Source organism: Arvicanthis niloticus, chromosome 19 (genome assembly GCF_011762505.2).
Source record: "Arvicanthis niloticus isolate mArvNil1 chromosome 19, mArvNil1.pat.X, whole genome shotgun sequence".
NCBI classification, from domain to species: domain Eukaryota; kingdom Metazoa; phylum Chordata; class Mammalia; order Rodentia; family Muridae; genus Arvicanthis; species Arvicanthis niloticus.
The window spans coordinates 48409676-48427523 of NC_047676.1; the positions used below are offsets into that span (position 1 = coordinate 48409676).

A 17848-nucleotide genomic window follows, 5' to 3' on the forward strand; every position below is an offset into this window, starting at 1 on the left:
CCTTCCTGTTAAAATGAAACTTTTCTCTTAAAATACAATTAGAGCATAAATATGCCGATTTGTACCAGTGAGGTACAAGATAGTCCTAATACCCAGTCCATCGTTTTGTTGGCTAACCAGCACCTCTGTCATCTGTCCTAACTAAAACATTTAGTTCTGAACCTGGCTTTAGGATGAATGTCAGCTGACGACCATCCACTCAAATCTTTTCTCTCAAGGTAAATAGCCAGGATTGGCTATGAGGCTATAAACTATACAGATGTTTGTTTGTTTGTGTGTTCCACTTTTATTTACTTTGTGTGTGCTGTAAGTCAGAAGACAACTTATAGGAGTTGGTTCTCTTTCCACCATGTGGGTCCTAGGGAACCAAACTCAGGTCTCTATGCCTAGTACCTTTACCAGCAGAACCATTTCACCAGCTCAATGGGTTTCCTTTTCAATAGAAGGAAAATCTGTAGAATTTAACAAGTACAATACAAAATACATTTGGGGAAATGAAGTAAATTTAAAATAATAATGATAAACACACGTGTGTGTGTGTGTATGAGACAATATGTATTTATTACCTTGTTTCCACTAAAAAAGTAAAACCAGGCAATAGGTAATGTAATTCAAACTATCTATAAATCACTAATAAAAACTCTCAACCCTGAATCAAAGTATAGGAAATTTTTCACATAGTTCTAGTTACCCCCACCAAAGACTATTTGTAGGCAATAAAAGATAATTCCAGATATTTCCCATCTAGCCTGATCCAAACTTTCAAAAGTCTCAACACAAAACTCTAAATATCTTGCATAGTTATTACTCATTTAGTAATGGTCACTACTTATTTAATTAATTAATTTGGCTTAAAACATGAAACTTGTAGTATTTCACAAACAGTCATGTCTTAAAAAGATTTACCTAAACTATGTTAACATTTGACATAGCTGAGGAAGTGGTTCAGTGTTTAATAACATGTACAGGTCAATTCCCAGTACCCACATCAGTTGGCCTCTACTGCCTGTAGCTCCAGCCTCAGGGCTCTGACAGCTCTGTATTTCTGGTCTACCTGGAAAATGCTGCTGAGAGATCATGGGAAAACAATCCAGAAGGTGTCTTACATATGGCTGCACCCGAGGCTGCTAATGCTTGTGCAAGGAATCCCCACCTTGTATTAAGAACAGAAGGCAGGTTATAGTGGGCTGAAGAGAGGGTAGGAAGTAAGGAAGTAAGAAGCAGAGATTACCTACAACATGGTGAATCTCTTGGAAGTTTCACTATTGAAAGAGAGAAGAGAAAGTCAGCCCGAGCTAAAGAGGCAGGGGTTGGTTTTATTTATTTATTTATTTTCACATTGGTTTGGGTGTGAAGGTTGTGGAATGCACACAGCACATTCACTGAGAGGACTGGGCTAGCTAAGAAGAGGAGTGAGCAGCAGGAGTGAAGGCAACTGTTTGCTCAAATGAAAAATAGAACTGCTCCCAGATAACTTTAAATGCCTTTGTAATAAATGTGAAAGTAAACCAGCCTTGAAGGTTTAAGACTTTTTATCATAAAGATTTCTAATGCATCATGATTTTATCTACAGGCTTAATATAGCTACAGTAAAAATTTCAGCTTTCAAACCATGACATGACAATGTAATTCTAAACTGTACATAGTCATGAAAATTATCAGAAACAACCATAGCACTGTCAAAAGTAACAGTGCTATTATAGGATTTCGACAGATACTGAGTCATACTCTAATGTTGTAGATTATGATTATGGAACAAAACATACAATATATTAGTGGTTTGAAATTTAAAAAAAGAGAAAAGAAAACAAGACAGACTCCTACTGGTAAGGTAACACTTCATTGTAGCACACAAATGGAAATTGTGGGGAAAAAAAAGTGCAAAATCAATTTAGCAAGAGGATGCTACTTGTCTGTAAGGTTCACCATACATAAGAATCATTCTCAGATATATACTATCTTTAAATAATACAAAGTGTAAAATAATGCTAACATAATGACCCTGGAAAGGACAGTAGTTCTTAAATAAATACAAAATGGAAAAAATAAAATAAAAATGTGGTTCAATTAAGAATGCATTCCATCAGAGGATGACACTAGAAGGGGGGAAAAGGCAAACTAGAGGAGGGAAAACCATGTATAACACATTTACTCAGGACCAACAAATAACTTGGTTAAATAAAAATGTACCCATCCCAATAAGAAAAGGCAAAATTCAATTAAAAATAAATTAGCTCAACCTCAGCTGTATTCTTTTATAAAATGAGAATGACCATGGAAAATAAACATATTTAGATAAATAATAGCTTTATACCATGGTGTTATTGCAGCACAAATCACCAGAGGATACTTGGTACTGCAACACAAATACCATAGCCTGGGAAATATATAAGGACAGCGGTGTCTTATACTTTTGCAGGCAGGAAAGCTCACCATGTAGGTCCTAGAAAGGTCAATGTCAAATGAAGGCCCACTCCGCAATGCAATCCTCAGTGACAGAAGAACGGAAGAAGGAAAGAAATGAGTTTCGTTCCCCAGCCTATATCTAGGTTGCTAATCCAGTTCCTGAGAGTTCTGGCCCATGACTTTATCACCTGTGCCTCACACCTTCATGCTGTTGCACTGAGGAATGTTCAGTAGAAGCTTTCAAGAGATGAACATTCAATGAGTAATTGAGGGTTCAGTTGTTGGTTTCTGTTCATTTGTATCTCAAGCCTCTTTTGTTTTCTGTACATATCTACATCTCCCTGTATATTAGAGCTATTTAATAAACCCAAAGTCCATTCAAATATCACTCACTGATCTCACCACTGTGAGGAGAAAAGAAGTAAATTTTGTTTTTCCCTGGACATATCCTAGCTTGAGAAAACCCTCCCCAAGGCTTCACCAGAAATGACAGAGTCTGGGGCGAGAGAAGATGAGAGGAAGTGATGATGAGGAGGGTGGCCATGGTTTTCATCTATTAAATTTGGGCTAAATGTTTGCAGTAGCTCACCTGGTCTAATCCCCACAGCTTCACAGCTTGGGCAACTCTGAGGTAAAACAATAGGGTCTCTTCCTCTACACTTTACACACTGCCTCTCCCAAAGTATTGCATGTGGGAAGAGAAGAGGTTCCTCATATTTCCTAGCCACAAAGCTAATCCCATAATCACCCCACATTTCTTTACCAAGTCTATGTGCCGACATTCCCTTAACTTTGACACTTTCTTGGATTCAAGCCACATAAGATGTAAGGGGAAGATTGGGAAGGGTTCCAGGTACAGTGTGAGCAGGGAGAGACCAATGAACATCGTGAGATGATGCCATGGTAACACTCTGTAACTGATGACAGTCATCATTCTGGTTGAGGGTGGGGAGATGTAATCCAAGTGCTGGTAGATGTAACCCTTAACTAGTACTGGTCAGAATCACAAGTGTACTTAATATGCCTAGGTAAGTATGGTTTGGCGCTTACTTTTATGTAGAAATACGCGAGAATAATTGAGGCCTCTGAATTTTCGTTAGTTTTCTGGTTTTTTTTCTCACTTTAACAGATCACACTTCTATCACTTAGAACATGTTACAGAAACAATACTATAGGCATCTCATAAATATTTTAATTTTAACAAAACATAAAGTCACCTCTCTCAGGGAATCCAGCCTCATCCTAAACTAAGACAATGTTTCCCTTGTGTGTTGCAGACCTTGAGTAATGAGATGAGTACAGATGAGGAGACTGAGTTCCCAGAGGAGAAGGACAGCTACATCTGTGCAGTGTGCCTGGATGTGTACTTCAACCCCTACATGTGCTACCCCTGCCATCACATCTTCTGCGAGCCCTGCCTACGGACTCTAGCCAAAGACAACCCCGCAAGCACTCCATGCCCGCTGTGCCGGACAATTATTTCTAGAGTCTTTCTCCAGACAGGTAATGTTCCCTTTCATTATCATAGTCAGTAATGTTTTCTGATTATCTCTTGGTTTTAACTCCAAAGGCATCATATAAATCATTGTGACATCAGTGAAAATCATCCATGATGATTGTTGCTCTGATTTATAAAACAGCGCTTGCCCAACTAATAGTGCTATCCCAGAACCACAGGTGAAAGCAGAACTTCCTTGCTGACCCCATCTCTGCACTCAGATCCTGCTAAGCACCCCAGCCAGCTATTGTTCCGTCTCTACAGACACCTCCATGGTGACAGGGATTCCATCTGAAGCAAAAGTAAAGACTTTAATAGAAGTTTTATTCCCTGAAATAAATCAAATGGCCCACCACTCATCTGAATGAAGCAGTGAGCTTGGATACCCCAACCTAGCCAGCTGCACAAAGGCTTGCAGTCTCTCTAATCGAACAGTGATGTAAAAGTAAAGGCACGACCCTCTGATCTGCCTAGTGCAAGGAGACTGTTGCAGAATGACTGCACAACTCATGACCAATAGTGTGCTTACCAAGAGTACACAAAACTACCCAGCAGAGACGTGTGTCACCGCCCAAGTCTCTCGGCAGTTACTCCTTCTTTCCTGGGAACAGAACCATCAAAAGATGGAAAGAGGAAACTGCCCTTAAGAGAGCAGAGGTTTACAGGATGCTCCACTCTCTCTACATTGTGACTGGAACATTGATGTGGGAAGAAAGGGTTCTGTTGTCATAGCAGATCTTGACTAGAGTGCCATGAGCTAACAGGTGAGGGAAAGGCATCTTATCCTCAGAGTTACCATCAGCTACCAAGAGCTGGTTTGGATGGGATGCAGCTGTTTCTTATGTCTACGTCACAGACTCTCACTAAACACTGTAGAGTGTTCAGATAGATCTTATCCATGTCTTCTAGGATTTTGTTTAATACAGATAGCAAGTATAAAATGTATTTCCTTCATGCATTAAACCAATAATAACTAAATTCTCTTTTGGTTTGTTTTCAGAATAAAAATTTTACATTTTTGTTTATTTTCAAATAGTTATTCTAAAGTAAGTCATTTTAGTAATATTAACAGTCTCTTTAAGAGGAAACTATGAATGCTTTTGTTCTGTTCATTTATAGACTGAAAAAAATAGAGTGTCCTTCTTACTACTTCAAAATATTTGTGATAATTTATAAGATGTGTCAATGAAATACTAAGGTAAGGGAAATAGAAGTTGAATGGAACACAGACTACATACAGGCCCAGGTGCAGATGCATACGCTGGGGGGTTCTCACAGTAACTACATGTTAACATAAGCTGTGGGGTCCTCACAGTAACTACAGGTTGATGGAGTTTTAAATGTTCTAACACATAACAAAAAATGCAAGTAAGTGTTTGAAGAAGTGATTTTCATGTTCCATTAAAAGGAAAATATGAATTTTTAAGGAAAAGCAAAGGAGTTTCTTCTAGCACTTAGTCCCAAGAAAAACTTCTGCGTGACTTCTCTGGAACATATAAAGAGTAAACAGTGTCCTCAAAAAATCCTCAGAAAACATAGCATCAAGACTTCTCTTTGTTGCTTTTGGTATTTTCAATAAAAACCTGAGGAAATAAGAGTATAAATTCGAGAAAGCCATATTGCTAATTGCTAATATAATATGGCTCAGTTTGCTTGTTAAAAATTTCAGGTAGTAAGCTCAGGCTCACCCGTGTTCATCCATACCATTTCATTACAGCGTTTAATGAATTTCTTACCACAATATTGTATGTCATTGTGTCTCTGTGTGTGTATGTGTGGGGGGGGTGCACATGGGGTGTATGCATGTCTAAACTTTTGTCATTGTTACCCAAAATGTGAGATCATGTGAACAATATTTTTAATTTCTTTCCTTGTTTAACCTAAAGTCCTTGTGTTTCTTATAATGATATCATGTTTTACTTAGCCCATTTACTTTTATGGAATATTTTCACTTTTTTATTTATAATTGTATTACATTAATGGCCCACACGGATAAATGTTTGAATACAGCACAGAGTGCTTCCTTATGATGAACTTCCGGAAGCAGGGGTAGCACTTAAACTCTTGTTTTAATGTAGCCCATGAATTATCAGTAGCAGCAGTGTGTGGGGGCTTGCTGTCTCTGCAACCTTGGTCAACTAGTTTTCTGCTTTAAATTACTGACCATAAGGATTCTTTTATATTTCATGCCACTTTTTGCCATATGTGTCATTTAACTTTATTTTTTGGTTACGATATTTTACCAGTGTGCCAAATATCTAGATTTTGGTTTGGTTTGGTTTTCTCTTTGGTAGTATCAAGTGTTTAACCTTTGTTTGTTAATTCTTGGGTAATAAAAGTCCTACCAACTCTACAAGTTTATAAGCCTTCCTTTTACCTTCCTTTTTTTTTTTAAGTCATATTCTGTTCTCATTTTCCCACCTTTCCTGGGGCGCTTGACTTACCTGAAGATAAAGTACCATTTTGCAATCCATAGGCACAGGTCCCAGCAACACTTAACAAGCCATTCTCTCTGTGCCAATGGAACTGTCTTCCCTTGAAAAGCAGCAATGAGTCCTCGCACAGTCTTCTTGGCAGCCGTTCTTGCTACTGTGTCAGGAGCCATTACCTCACTTCTAATTACTTTAGTATTTATATTTAAAAATTCAGAAAGTATAAATTAATTTGAGGATCAGTGATATTTTAGTGGATATTTTATAATAGTGATTATTATAGTTTGTCACTTTTCAGTAAAGTTCTATAATTCCCTTCTTAAAGGCTCTGCACAGTTTATATCCACTTTATGTATATGTAGTCATTGGTTGCTATTATAGCATTGATTATTTTCTCTTCCTTCAGTTTCTGCTACTTTTATTTATAATGTTAGGAAAAAGTCACCTAGTCTTGGATTTTTCTCTTCTTGTCATCTGACTTAGTGTTAGGAATTATTTAGTAATAAATTAATCATAAAAATTACTTAATGTTATCATTCTGATTGTGACACACTTTTGTTCATGTCCAAAAAGACAAAAGAACAGTTCTTCCAATGTTTTTTCTTCTCATCCCATCGGACAGAACACGCACTCATTTGTGACTGTGGCCAACAAAATAGATTACTAGGAAACACAGGATGGGGCTTGCTATTGCCAGATCTTTCTGTGCCAATGGGGATTGTTATTGCCAAAGGTTAAAGTAGAAAAGCTGTCCTTTATAAACAACTGAAGATACTACACAATAAATAAGGGTCTCTGGTCTCATACTTATGTTTGTCCAGTGGGTAGAAATAAGATATTCATTCCAGATTTATCCCATAAAGTACTCTTTAGTAAAATGATGTCTTTACACTTGAACTATAATTATATGTTCTTGGATAAATCACTTAATGTTAGCTGTGATCTTAGTGCACTACTTAATGCAGATAAAAGTTGAAAGGTTGAAGTAAGATACAATGCACAGAAGAAATGACAGAGGCATCAAGGTATGCTTATACAGACAGGTATGAGGATAGACTGTTAAAAGTTATTTTTAAAAAGTTATATTTGTAATGGTTCTGTCAATTGCTAAGTAGTATCCATAAGCTCCTTCTTTCTTCATAATTTAACCTTAAGCAGTGTGCCCTCCTAACACACACCAATGGGTCTTGGTAGCAAACCCCATCCTGTGTTTCCTAGTAATCTATTTTGTCAGCTACAGTCACAAATGAGTGTGTGCTCTGTCCAATGAGATGAAAAGAAAAGACATTGGAGGAGTTGCTTTTATTCTTTTTGGACATGAGCAAAGGTGTGTAACAGTGTTACCCATGGTAGACATCTTCTGAACAAATGGGGAACCAACCTTAGTATTAAGATTGTAAAATGGATGTCAGAGCTGAGAAAATATGTGAAATGTGATTGTAATGGCATTGTTGAACCACGGAGTCAAACAAGCCTGAAGTCGAGCTTTAGAGTTCCTATTATATGAAATAATACGTTTGCTCATTAGCTAGTGCAATTTTAATAGATTGTCTGTGAAGTTCCAACTAAAAGTAACATAACATGCCAGGTATAATAGTGCAATCTTTTAATCCCAGCACTCAGGAGGTAGAGGCACTAAGATCTTGGGAGTTTGAGGCCAGCCTGGTTTTCAGAAAGAGTTCCATGACAGCAAAGGCTACATAGTAGATCCTGTCTCAAAAGACAAACAAACAAAAAAAAAACAAACCCACAACTGATAAAATTATATTAACTATAAAGATAACCAACTTAAAATTATGGTTTGATACATAAAAATTCATTCAGGGTGAGGAAGACAGTCAATATTACTTTAAATTAATAGAGAAATAGTAAAGTAGATGTGCAAAGTGGTGGTGTGATACCAGTATCTCCAAACCTCTACCTGCACAACCATTTAACTGATAAAAGTATTTTTAAAATTAACCTAAGTACATAGAGCAAGTGAGGAAAGGTTTACTTTAAAATATCTACTAAATTTTGCCATTGTTTGGCTAGGAAGGTGGTCCAGTGGGTTAGGAGAACTTGTAGCTCTTGTAGAAGACCCGGATTCAGTCACCAACACCCAAACTGTGGCTTGTAATCGTCTGTAACTCCAGTTCCAAATAATCAGATACCTTCTTCTGGCCTCCGTAGGAATCAGGTGGAAACACCTGTCCTAGATTAATCCCAGCACTCAGAAAATAGAGTCATAATACATACATATCTAAATAAGGAAACATAAATATAAACATATATAATACAGACAGGAAAATGCAAGTAAATAAATAGATAAATAAATAAATAACCAACAAACCATTGAAGACAGTCAAAGGGAAAAAAAAGCAACAAAAGGTTTTGATAAAGTAGAGTGAGCGTTAAAGATGGATAAGTATTCACTAGGGTACAGCACCCAGGGAGCAAACATTCAAAGGAAATGGATGAATTAGACTTCATCAGAGGTTTAAAAAAAAAAAAAAAAAAAAAGCTTCACTTTAAAGTAAATGCATCACAAATGAGGATCTTCTCACAAACATTCTGACTAATAGACTTGAGGTCCATGTAGAGAGATCCTGTAAGTTCTCAGGAGGTGGGAGTATCTTGACTATTGCAAGGGGATCAAAGAGTCAGTGCATCTACTTTACAATCACTCACACCTCCCAGCCCCTTTCCTGTTCACAAGACACCCTGATCTTGGAAGGAAAGCCCTACCTGTGTTCTAATATTTTTCTCTTCTCAGCCAGCCTTCCCCTTTTAACTCTCCCCCCTAGCTCTGATTCAGCAGAATTCAGTATACATAAGCAGATAAAAGAAATTGAAGTGCATTGAAATCTCTCAACAAACAAGAAAATAATATTTTTAACCTGAGACTTTAAGCATTAAAGACAAATGTGATACTCCATCAGAGATGTGTTAGCTGTCACAATAAGATGCTATTTGCTTCTAGGCAGCAGGGCAGAGGCAGAGGCATCTGTAGCTTTGGGGATAGTCCCAAATAATTCTCAATTATTCTGTGTCTGTCTGACCTTCTAATGTCCTACTAGACTCTATCCAGAACATGCAGCTTATCAGCAAGGCTATCACACTTTTTAATAACCTCTCTTTACTGTGACCATCTGTGATTTGCCTTGGTCATGTCCAAATTTATGAGAAGGTCATTTCAGTTTCTCCAATTCTACACCAGCAATTCTGGTCTATTAATTCTTATGCTGATGTGGTTCTGGTTCTGCTTCTATTTGTTCCTCTGGGATTCCTTTTTTCCAACTCATATTATAGATTGATCTCTGCCTCTGAAACCCATATGGATTCTCTATCAGGAAGACTATGTGACTGTGTCCATTTGTCTTCTAGTGTAGTCACTCCAAAGATTTAATCTATGGAAATGAATATTCTTATTATAAAAACTGAGAATATATACACAATACTTAAAGTGTGGTTTCTCAGAGTTCTGTCATCTTTGTACCCTTTATAAATTTTACTCTGTCCACATATTAAGAGAGATCTTTTTTTCTACTTTTAAGGAATTTTATTACCAACATAATTGTTAAGTATTTATTTTAGCCTCATCCTTAGCAATATGTCTGTGAATTTATGGATTTGATATTCTAGCTTGTATCTTCTAATATACTTTATATACTTTAACATAAGTGGTAGTTATAAATATTCAACCTTATCCAGAATTACTTCAAATGTCATTAATGACATTTGACTCACAAGTATGGAGATTTACCTCTAAAAGAAAACCCCCCAATACACTTAAAACCCCTCCTAGTAGTGAGCTAAGTAGGAGTAACAGATCACCCACTGTGGCATCTTCTGTGATGCCTAGGCTGTGTCTTCCTCCTGAATCAAATAACCATGTCTCCTAAGGCTCTCAAGGAGCTGCAGCTGCTGATGCATAACACTGCATTTCTTCAGTTTCTTGAGCTCTTCTCTAACACTTGATATTTCAACCACTGAAGTGCATTGCTTTGACTGCTTTACAAAATAGTGTAGCATAGTGTGGTGGGTCAGTCCTGTACGCATAATTTGAGAGCCTGAGATAGAAGAATCACTGTGAGTTTCTGGACAGGCTAGACTACACAGTAAGCTTCAGACCCACCTGGGGTACAGAGTAAAACTTTGTCTCAATCACCTGAAATAACTAAATAGCTTAAACAAACACTAAGTGAGAACTTAGAACTAAGTGAGAAAGGAGAATGAAGTAATTTTTTTACATAGAAGACAGAGAATTCTGGATTTTGCTAATGCCAAGGCTTTCTATACTAATTACCTCTGAGAGACTACTAATGTATCCCTTCCCATAGCTTTCAAAAGCATTGTCCCAAAATGTAATTTACAACAGCATATGACAAATGTCACAACACTATGACTACTTAGCATCTTCTCAACAGCATTCTAGGAGTCAGTTACGTTATACTGAGCTCAGTTACGTAGACATCCTTCTGGCTTTTTCACCATGGGCAAAGTCGGTCACCCTGAATAAAGCTGAAAATAGTTTTCCAGAGCTATCAAAGGATTCGGTAATCCAAAATAAATATAATTGTCTGAGGCAAAATGTTTGGTTAAATGTAATATTAAAGAGTCTTTTTCCATTATGTAAGTGTACCACATTTTATTTCTCCGTTTCTCTATTGAGTGATATCTAGGTTGTTTCCTATTTCAGCCTGTCGTGAAGAGAGCAGCACTAACTATGGTGGAGCAAGAGTCTCTGTGATAACATGAAACATGCTCTGCCTATATGTTCAAGCTGGATCCTGTGGCAGGTTCATTTCCAGAGGAAACAGCCACGCTGATTTCCATACTGGCACTCGCTGCAGCAGTGGGGGGTGGGGGTGCCCCTGTATTCCACATCCTCTTCAGAATGAGCCATCACTTGTTTTATTGACCTTAGCCATTCTGACAGGTGTAAGAATCTCCAAGTAGTTTTGATTTGCAGTTCCCTGATGGCTAAGGATGTTAAACATTTCTTCAAGCGTTTCTCAAACATTTGAGGTTTTTTTCTGTTTAGATCTTTACCTCCTTTTTAGTTTGGTTATTTTTTTCTTAATATTTGATTTTTTTGAGTTCTTTATATATTTTGTGTATTAACCCCCCCCCAGTTGATTAGATTAGATCAACTAATTTACCAATTAGTTGGTAAAAATAAAACAAAATATTTCTCACTGTAGTTTGTCATGTCATTCAAATGACAGTATTCTTTGCCATGCAGAATATCCCATTTGGTAATTGTTGATCTTAGTGCCTACAATGTTCTGTTCAAAAGTCTTTTTCTGTTCCAAGGCATTCAAGGCTATCCCTCGATTTCTCTTCTGTCAGGCACAGTGTACCTAGTTTTATGCTGAAGTATTTGATCCATTTGGAGTTGAGTTTTGTGCAAGATGTTAAATATGGCTCTTTGGATTTTTCTTACATACAGCCATCTGTGGGGAGCTGACAGAAGGTGGCTATCATCCTTGTAGCCATCTTGAGCCATATACCCTGATAAGAGACTTGATTACATTAGCCTGCAATAGCTGAGCACACTCTAATAACATCTTGCTTTAGATACCCAGGATCTTCCCTTGGGTGTGTGAGACTTAAAGGTGTGAGACTGAAGGGTGTGACTGAGAGATCAGATTTAGAGACAAGACCTAAGGGCATGATTAAAGGTGTGACTTAGAGGCATGGCTTAGAAGTGAGACATATAAAAGGCGAGAGGCAGACAGGAGAGTTCAGAACAATTTGGAGTAACAGAGAATCAGACAACAGATTATTAGGCACTCGGCAGTACAACTTGGAACTAGGAATTTGGTTAGAGAGTACAACTTGGAGTCAGTTATTAGGCATTAGGTATTAGGCACTTGGCACTTGGAGGAAGAACTTGAAATTAGACATTAGGCACTTAGCACTTGGAGAAAGAAGCTTGGAACTTGGAGGCACTAGAGACTAGGAACTAGGGACTAGGAACTCAAGACTTGGGACTTGGACTAGGAAGAGAGACTGAAGAATAAATAGGATTGAATCACACTCTGTCTGGTCTCCATTCTTCGCATCTGTCCTCACTCTCTCTCTTGCTGAACCCTGACCCATTGACCGGATTGACCGGAGCAACTTGGGGCAGTGCAGGCTCTAACAGTTTAGTCCCCAAGGCTTTTGGCAGTGCGGGTTTCAATATTGACAGAACGGTCCGAGACATTTTGGCCTCCAAATGTGGGGCAGCTCGGGCTGCAACAGCCATCCAGTTTGACTAGTTCCATTTGCTGAAGACACTTTCAAAAGAAAAACATAAACACCAAGCGAGCCACAAACTCATATCTAAAATGATGTGCTACCTGCAAGATATGCAAGAGTAGCTGACCAATCTGTAATGTGCTCCACAGTTTGTGTGTAGTTTGTTTGTTTGTTTGTTTGTTTGTTTTTGTTATAGTTAGTCATTTTTTAAATTTTTTAAATATTTTTTTAATTGTTGGATATTTTATTTACATTTCAGATGTTATCCCCTTACCCCATTTTCCCCCTGCCCAGGAACCCCCTATCCCATCCCCCCTCCTCCTGCTTCTATGAGGATGTGACCCCCACCCCACCCCCACCTTCCCACTCTTGAATTCCCCCCACTCAGTGTCCAGCCTTCATGAGACCAAGGATCTCCTCTCCTACCTATGCCCGACAAGGCCATCCTCCCCTACATATACAGCTGGAATCATGGGTCCCTCCCTATGTGCTCCCAGGCTGGTAGTTTAGACACTGGGGAGCTCTGGTTGTTTGGTATTGTTGCTCTCCTCATGGAGCTGCAAACCCTTTCAGCTCCTTCAGTCTTCTCTCTAACTTCTTCATTGGGAACCTCTCATCAGTTCAGTGGTTAGCTGTGAGCTCTGCCTCTGAATGGTTTGTTTATTTATTAGTTTGTTTTGTTTAGAGGGTGAGTGGTGTTTTGCTTTCTTGGTTTGGAGCAGGTTTTATTGTTCTGGGTTTCTGTTTATTTTTTTGAGAAAGAATTAAAAGTTGGATGGGTGAGGAGGGGTAGAGAATCTGCAAAGACTTAGGGAGGAAAAGAATATAATCAAAATATATTTAAGAAAAAGTCTTTTCCTTTAACTTCCTAACTAAAGGGTTAACGTATCATCATACCAACTCTCTCTATTCTGGTACACCATTACATTTAATTATATTATGAAAACCAAATATTGTGGTGGCAAATGCTAAAAGGAAAATGTAAGCAAAATGAAAAATTTCAACAAAATTTACCTTGCTAATGACAAGAACTCCTAAATATAAAAGTTCTGCTAAACATAAGTTGCTCACGGTGATGACTATGATATAAGGTCTGTGGCTCCATTTTGACAAAATGATAAATAAACGAATATGGACTTATTTTTGTCCCTGTTTTGTGTCTCTTCAGGCTGAATACTCAGCTGCAGAATGGTACTTTCCAAAGCAGATTTAATCATGAGAGAGTGGTTCACAAGGAAAATATGAAAATCAAATTGAAATTCACTTGATGAGCATGTATAGGTTAGGATTTGTCAGAATTGAATGAGAGTCCTGCTGGCTTTTTTTCCCAGCATGCAAATTCCTTTAGACTCCCAGTTAGTGGCAGATTTTCAATTTGCACATAGTAAGAACTCCCAAGGCCTGAAGAACTGGCCCCATGATTATACTGTTCTGTCTTACCTTGTGCATTTCTGTGATTGAAACTGGTTATTTCCCATTGAATTTAGACCTTTACAACAGACCAAGCTTTCTCTACCTTGTTGACACTAAACATTTTGAAGTGTTCTAAATATATGCAAAATGCATTTCAATAGGAGTGTTAGAATCCATTTCAAATGGAACTTTCTCACCCTTCTTGAAGAACTATAAATAATTACTGCCCTGAAGTCCTGAAAATAGCTTGGTAACAGCTTGTGAATTTTCATTGCTTTTCAACAGTGTGTCTCAGTGTCAAACATATTTACCCTTCTCCATTCCTGTGTGAAGGGGGAGGGGACCTCAAATGTGCAATGTGCTTGACATAGCATTTTAACCCAACCTCACCCTTTCCACTGTTAAACAATACAAAGAAAATTGGATTATATGCCCTAGAAATAGTAAAAACATTCCAAGAACACTTCATAAAGCAGTGATTCTCAGCCTTCCCAATAATGTCACCCTTAATACAGTTCCTCATGTTGTGGTGACCCCAACCATAAAATTGTTTTTGTCACTATTTCATAACTGTACTTTTGCTACTGTTATGAATCATTCTGGAAATATCTGGATTTTCCCATGGTCTTAGGTGATCCCTGTGAAAGAGTCATAGCCCAAAGGAATCATGACCCACAGGATGAGACCTGATGCTTATGGTATTAGTAAATCAAAGGAAATAGACTAATGATGAGTTATCAGCAGCTGCAGAGAACTATTTCCTTAGAAATCTTCTTTTTACACCAACAAGCACTCACTGGGATTCTAAATCTGATACTTATTTATGCCTTGAAAATACATAGTAATGTACAGTCTATACATCAATCTCCTGGAACCAAATCATGCCTGTGAATAAGCATACTGGCCCCTGCAGTGATTAGACCTCCACGGAAAGAAGGTACCCTAGTCATGCAATTCCAAACCCTTGGAGAAGTAGCCTGAGTATTAGTGTCACAACTTTTGCGTGCTCCCTTTCTGTCAGGTATTCTTTTGTACTGTGTTCTTGAAAAAAAAAAAGAAAAATTATGTATCACACAAATAGAACTGAGATATGAATTCTGAGAGATAAAGTTTATAATAATAAGAAAAAAGTAGAAATGAATTAATAGAAATAGATTAACAAGAAATTTAATAATCTAAATGAGATACCTAAATACATATCTTGCAGCATTTTAAATAAGAGTCTAATACTAGTAAGTCTATCTAATGGAGTCTGCTTTGCATTTATAACCTTGCCCTCCTCCACATGTCTTAATAAGATTCCAGGGCGACACCAGAATCGGTGTCGTGAGAACCCTTCTTTTACTCGATACAATTGAATACAGGCTCCATAGCTTTAACTTCTACAGTTAGCAAGATGCCAGAAACTATGCTTAACATATATTTGCTTAACAATAATGAAGTGTTTAAATATTAAATTACCAAATACCAAGCCTAGAGCTGAAATCAAAGTGAAAAGCTGGCTGTGTGGCTTAACCCTATACTACCAGCACTTAGTGGGCAGAGGCAGGCAGATCCTATGAGTGTGAGGCTAGCCTGGCCTACAAAACAAGTTTCAGGCCAAACAAGTTTACAGAGTAAGACCCTGATTCTAAAAAACACCATATTGATGTAATCTGTGCTCCGAAATTAGTTTATTACATCTATAGCTGCCCCTTTCTAATTGTTAAGGAAACTCAATCGTAATGGCCTTTATAATGACATAAATTCTGGCTATATGTAATCCTCAAATATATCAAGAAATGACAATTCCTTTATCTTACCTGTCACATTTATCATTCGTGTGTGTGTGTGTGTGTGTGTGTGTGTGTGCGTGTAGGCTACAGATTGATTTTGCATGGCTTCTTCAATTGCTATCCACTTTATTTTTTTGAGACAAGGGCTCTCCTTGAACCTAGAGTTCTCTGATTGGCTGATTGGCCAAGCAGGTGGGCCAGCAAGCCCCAGGGATCCAGCTGTATATCTCTAGCACTGGGATTAAAACCATGTGCTCCTAGATCCAGCTGTTTGTGTGGATGCTGTGGATCAAACGCAAGCATCAATGCTTCCATGACAAATACTTTACTGGCCTCTTTCCCATCCTGTCAGTCTTTGACTTTATGGAAGCGTCTCATGCTACAGTTTCAGTGTTATTGCCAACACATTTAACTTATGACCAAGGCGACTTATACAAGGAAGAGTTTGTTTGGAGCTCACGGTTTCAAAGGTTAGAATCCATGACCATCATGGCAGGGAGCATAGCAGCAGCCAAGCATGGCACTGGGGAAAAGGCAGAGAGAAATGAGAATGATGTGGGCTTTTGAAATCTCCTCTAACAATGCCTTTTAATCCTTCCCAAACAACTCTCCCCACTGAGGACCAAGTACTCAAATATATGAACCCATGGGAGCCATTCTTATTCAAATCAGCACACATGGAAAGAAAGTATTTTACTGACTGTGCCTTCTCCCCAGCCTCTAGTAACTACTGGTTTGTAAATAAAAGCATGACATGCTACAGTTTCCACTGGTATTTCCATGGAGTTTAACTGTCTCATCTGAACAGATGAAAGATTTCAGTATTGTTTAGTACATTCAATAGTATCGTATATTTTATTTGTATTATTATTATTCTTTAATAATTTTTTACAGTCCAGTTATCCCCCTTCCAGTCTGTCCTCCCACAGTTCTTCATCCCACTCCTCTTCTCCCATCTCCAAGAGGATGTCCCCGCCCTACCAGACTTCTCCACTCCCTGGGGCCTTGATTCTCTCAAGGGTTAGGTGCTTCTTTCATTGAGGCCAGACCAGGCAATCCTCTGCTGTATATGTGTCAGGGGCCTCATATGTACTGCCTGGTTGGTGGCTCAGTGTCTGAGAGATCTTGGGGGTCCAGATTAGTTGAAACTGCTGGTCTTCCTATGGGGTCTCCCTCCTCCTCAGCTTCTTCCAGTCTTTCCCTAATTCAACCACAGGGGTCCCTAGCTTATGTCCATTAGTTGGATGTAAGTATCTGCATCTGACTCTTTCAGCTGCTTGTTGGGCCTCTCAGAAGGCAGCCATGCTAGGTTCCTGTCTGTAAGCACACCATATCATCAGTAATAGTGTCAGGCCTCAGAGCCTCCCCTTGAGGTGGGTCACAATTTGGGCCAGTCACTGGACTTCCCTTCCCTCAGTCTCTTCTCCATTTTTGACCCTGTAGTTCTTTTAGACAAGGACAATTCTGGGTCAGAGTTTTTGACTGTGGGATGGCAACTCCACTTGGTGCCCCATCTTTCTACTGGAGGTGGACTCTACAAGTTCCCTCTCCCCACTGTTGGGCATTTCATATAAGGTCCCTCTCTCTGAGTTCTAAGTGTCTCTCACCTTCCAGTCTCTGGTAGATTCTAGAGGGTCCCCCATATCCTACCCCTCGACGTTGCCTGTTTCCATTCTTTCTGCTGTCCCATAAAATACGTTTTTTAAAGGAAAAAAAGGTAGGGCTGTGCTCTCCAATAGGTAGTAGCAGCTGAAAGTAACACAGATGATTCTGTCACTTCTCTCCTGTCTCCGGCTTGTTCTTGGTGGTTTTCACATGTTATTTTAAGAGATATAATGTTGGATGTTCCATTTGTTGTTGCCTCTGCCTGAATTTTCAAGCTTAAATGCCATTGAGATGAAATAATACATATCTATAGGAGAATAGCATCCTTGGATAAGGGTACTACTCAGGTTTATAGAAATGTAAGGTAAGACTTAATACATTTAAATACTATTACAACCAAAAAGAACTTAAGGTCATTCTACCCAGTGGCTATCAACTGTGAATCAGAATCATTCAAGGGACTTGTTAGAGAGAACAGACTTATGGCCTAC

General features: G+C 38.5%; 1 protein-coding gene across 4 annotated transcripts in view; it reads left to right on the forward strand.

The window, feature by feature from the left end:
- The window catches only part of Rnf180 (ring finger protein 180), a 172900-nt gene that overhangs the window by 117862 nt on the left and 37190 nt on the right, over positions 1-17848 (forward strand). For all 4 annotated transcript variants that reach the window (XM_076916232.1, XM_076916231.1, XM_076916233.1 and 1 more), the window contains one exon: positions 3684-3909. In XM_076916232.1, the coding sequence (XP_076772347.1) occupies positions 3684-3909 (226 nt within the window). The remainder of the gene's footprint in view (positions 1-3683; positions 3910-17848) is intronic.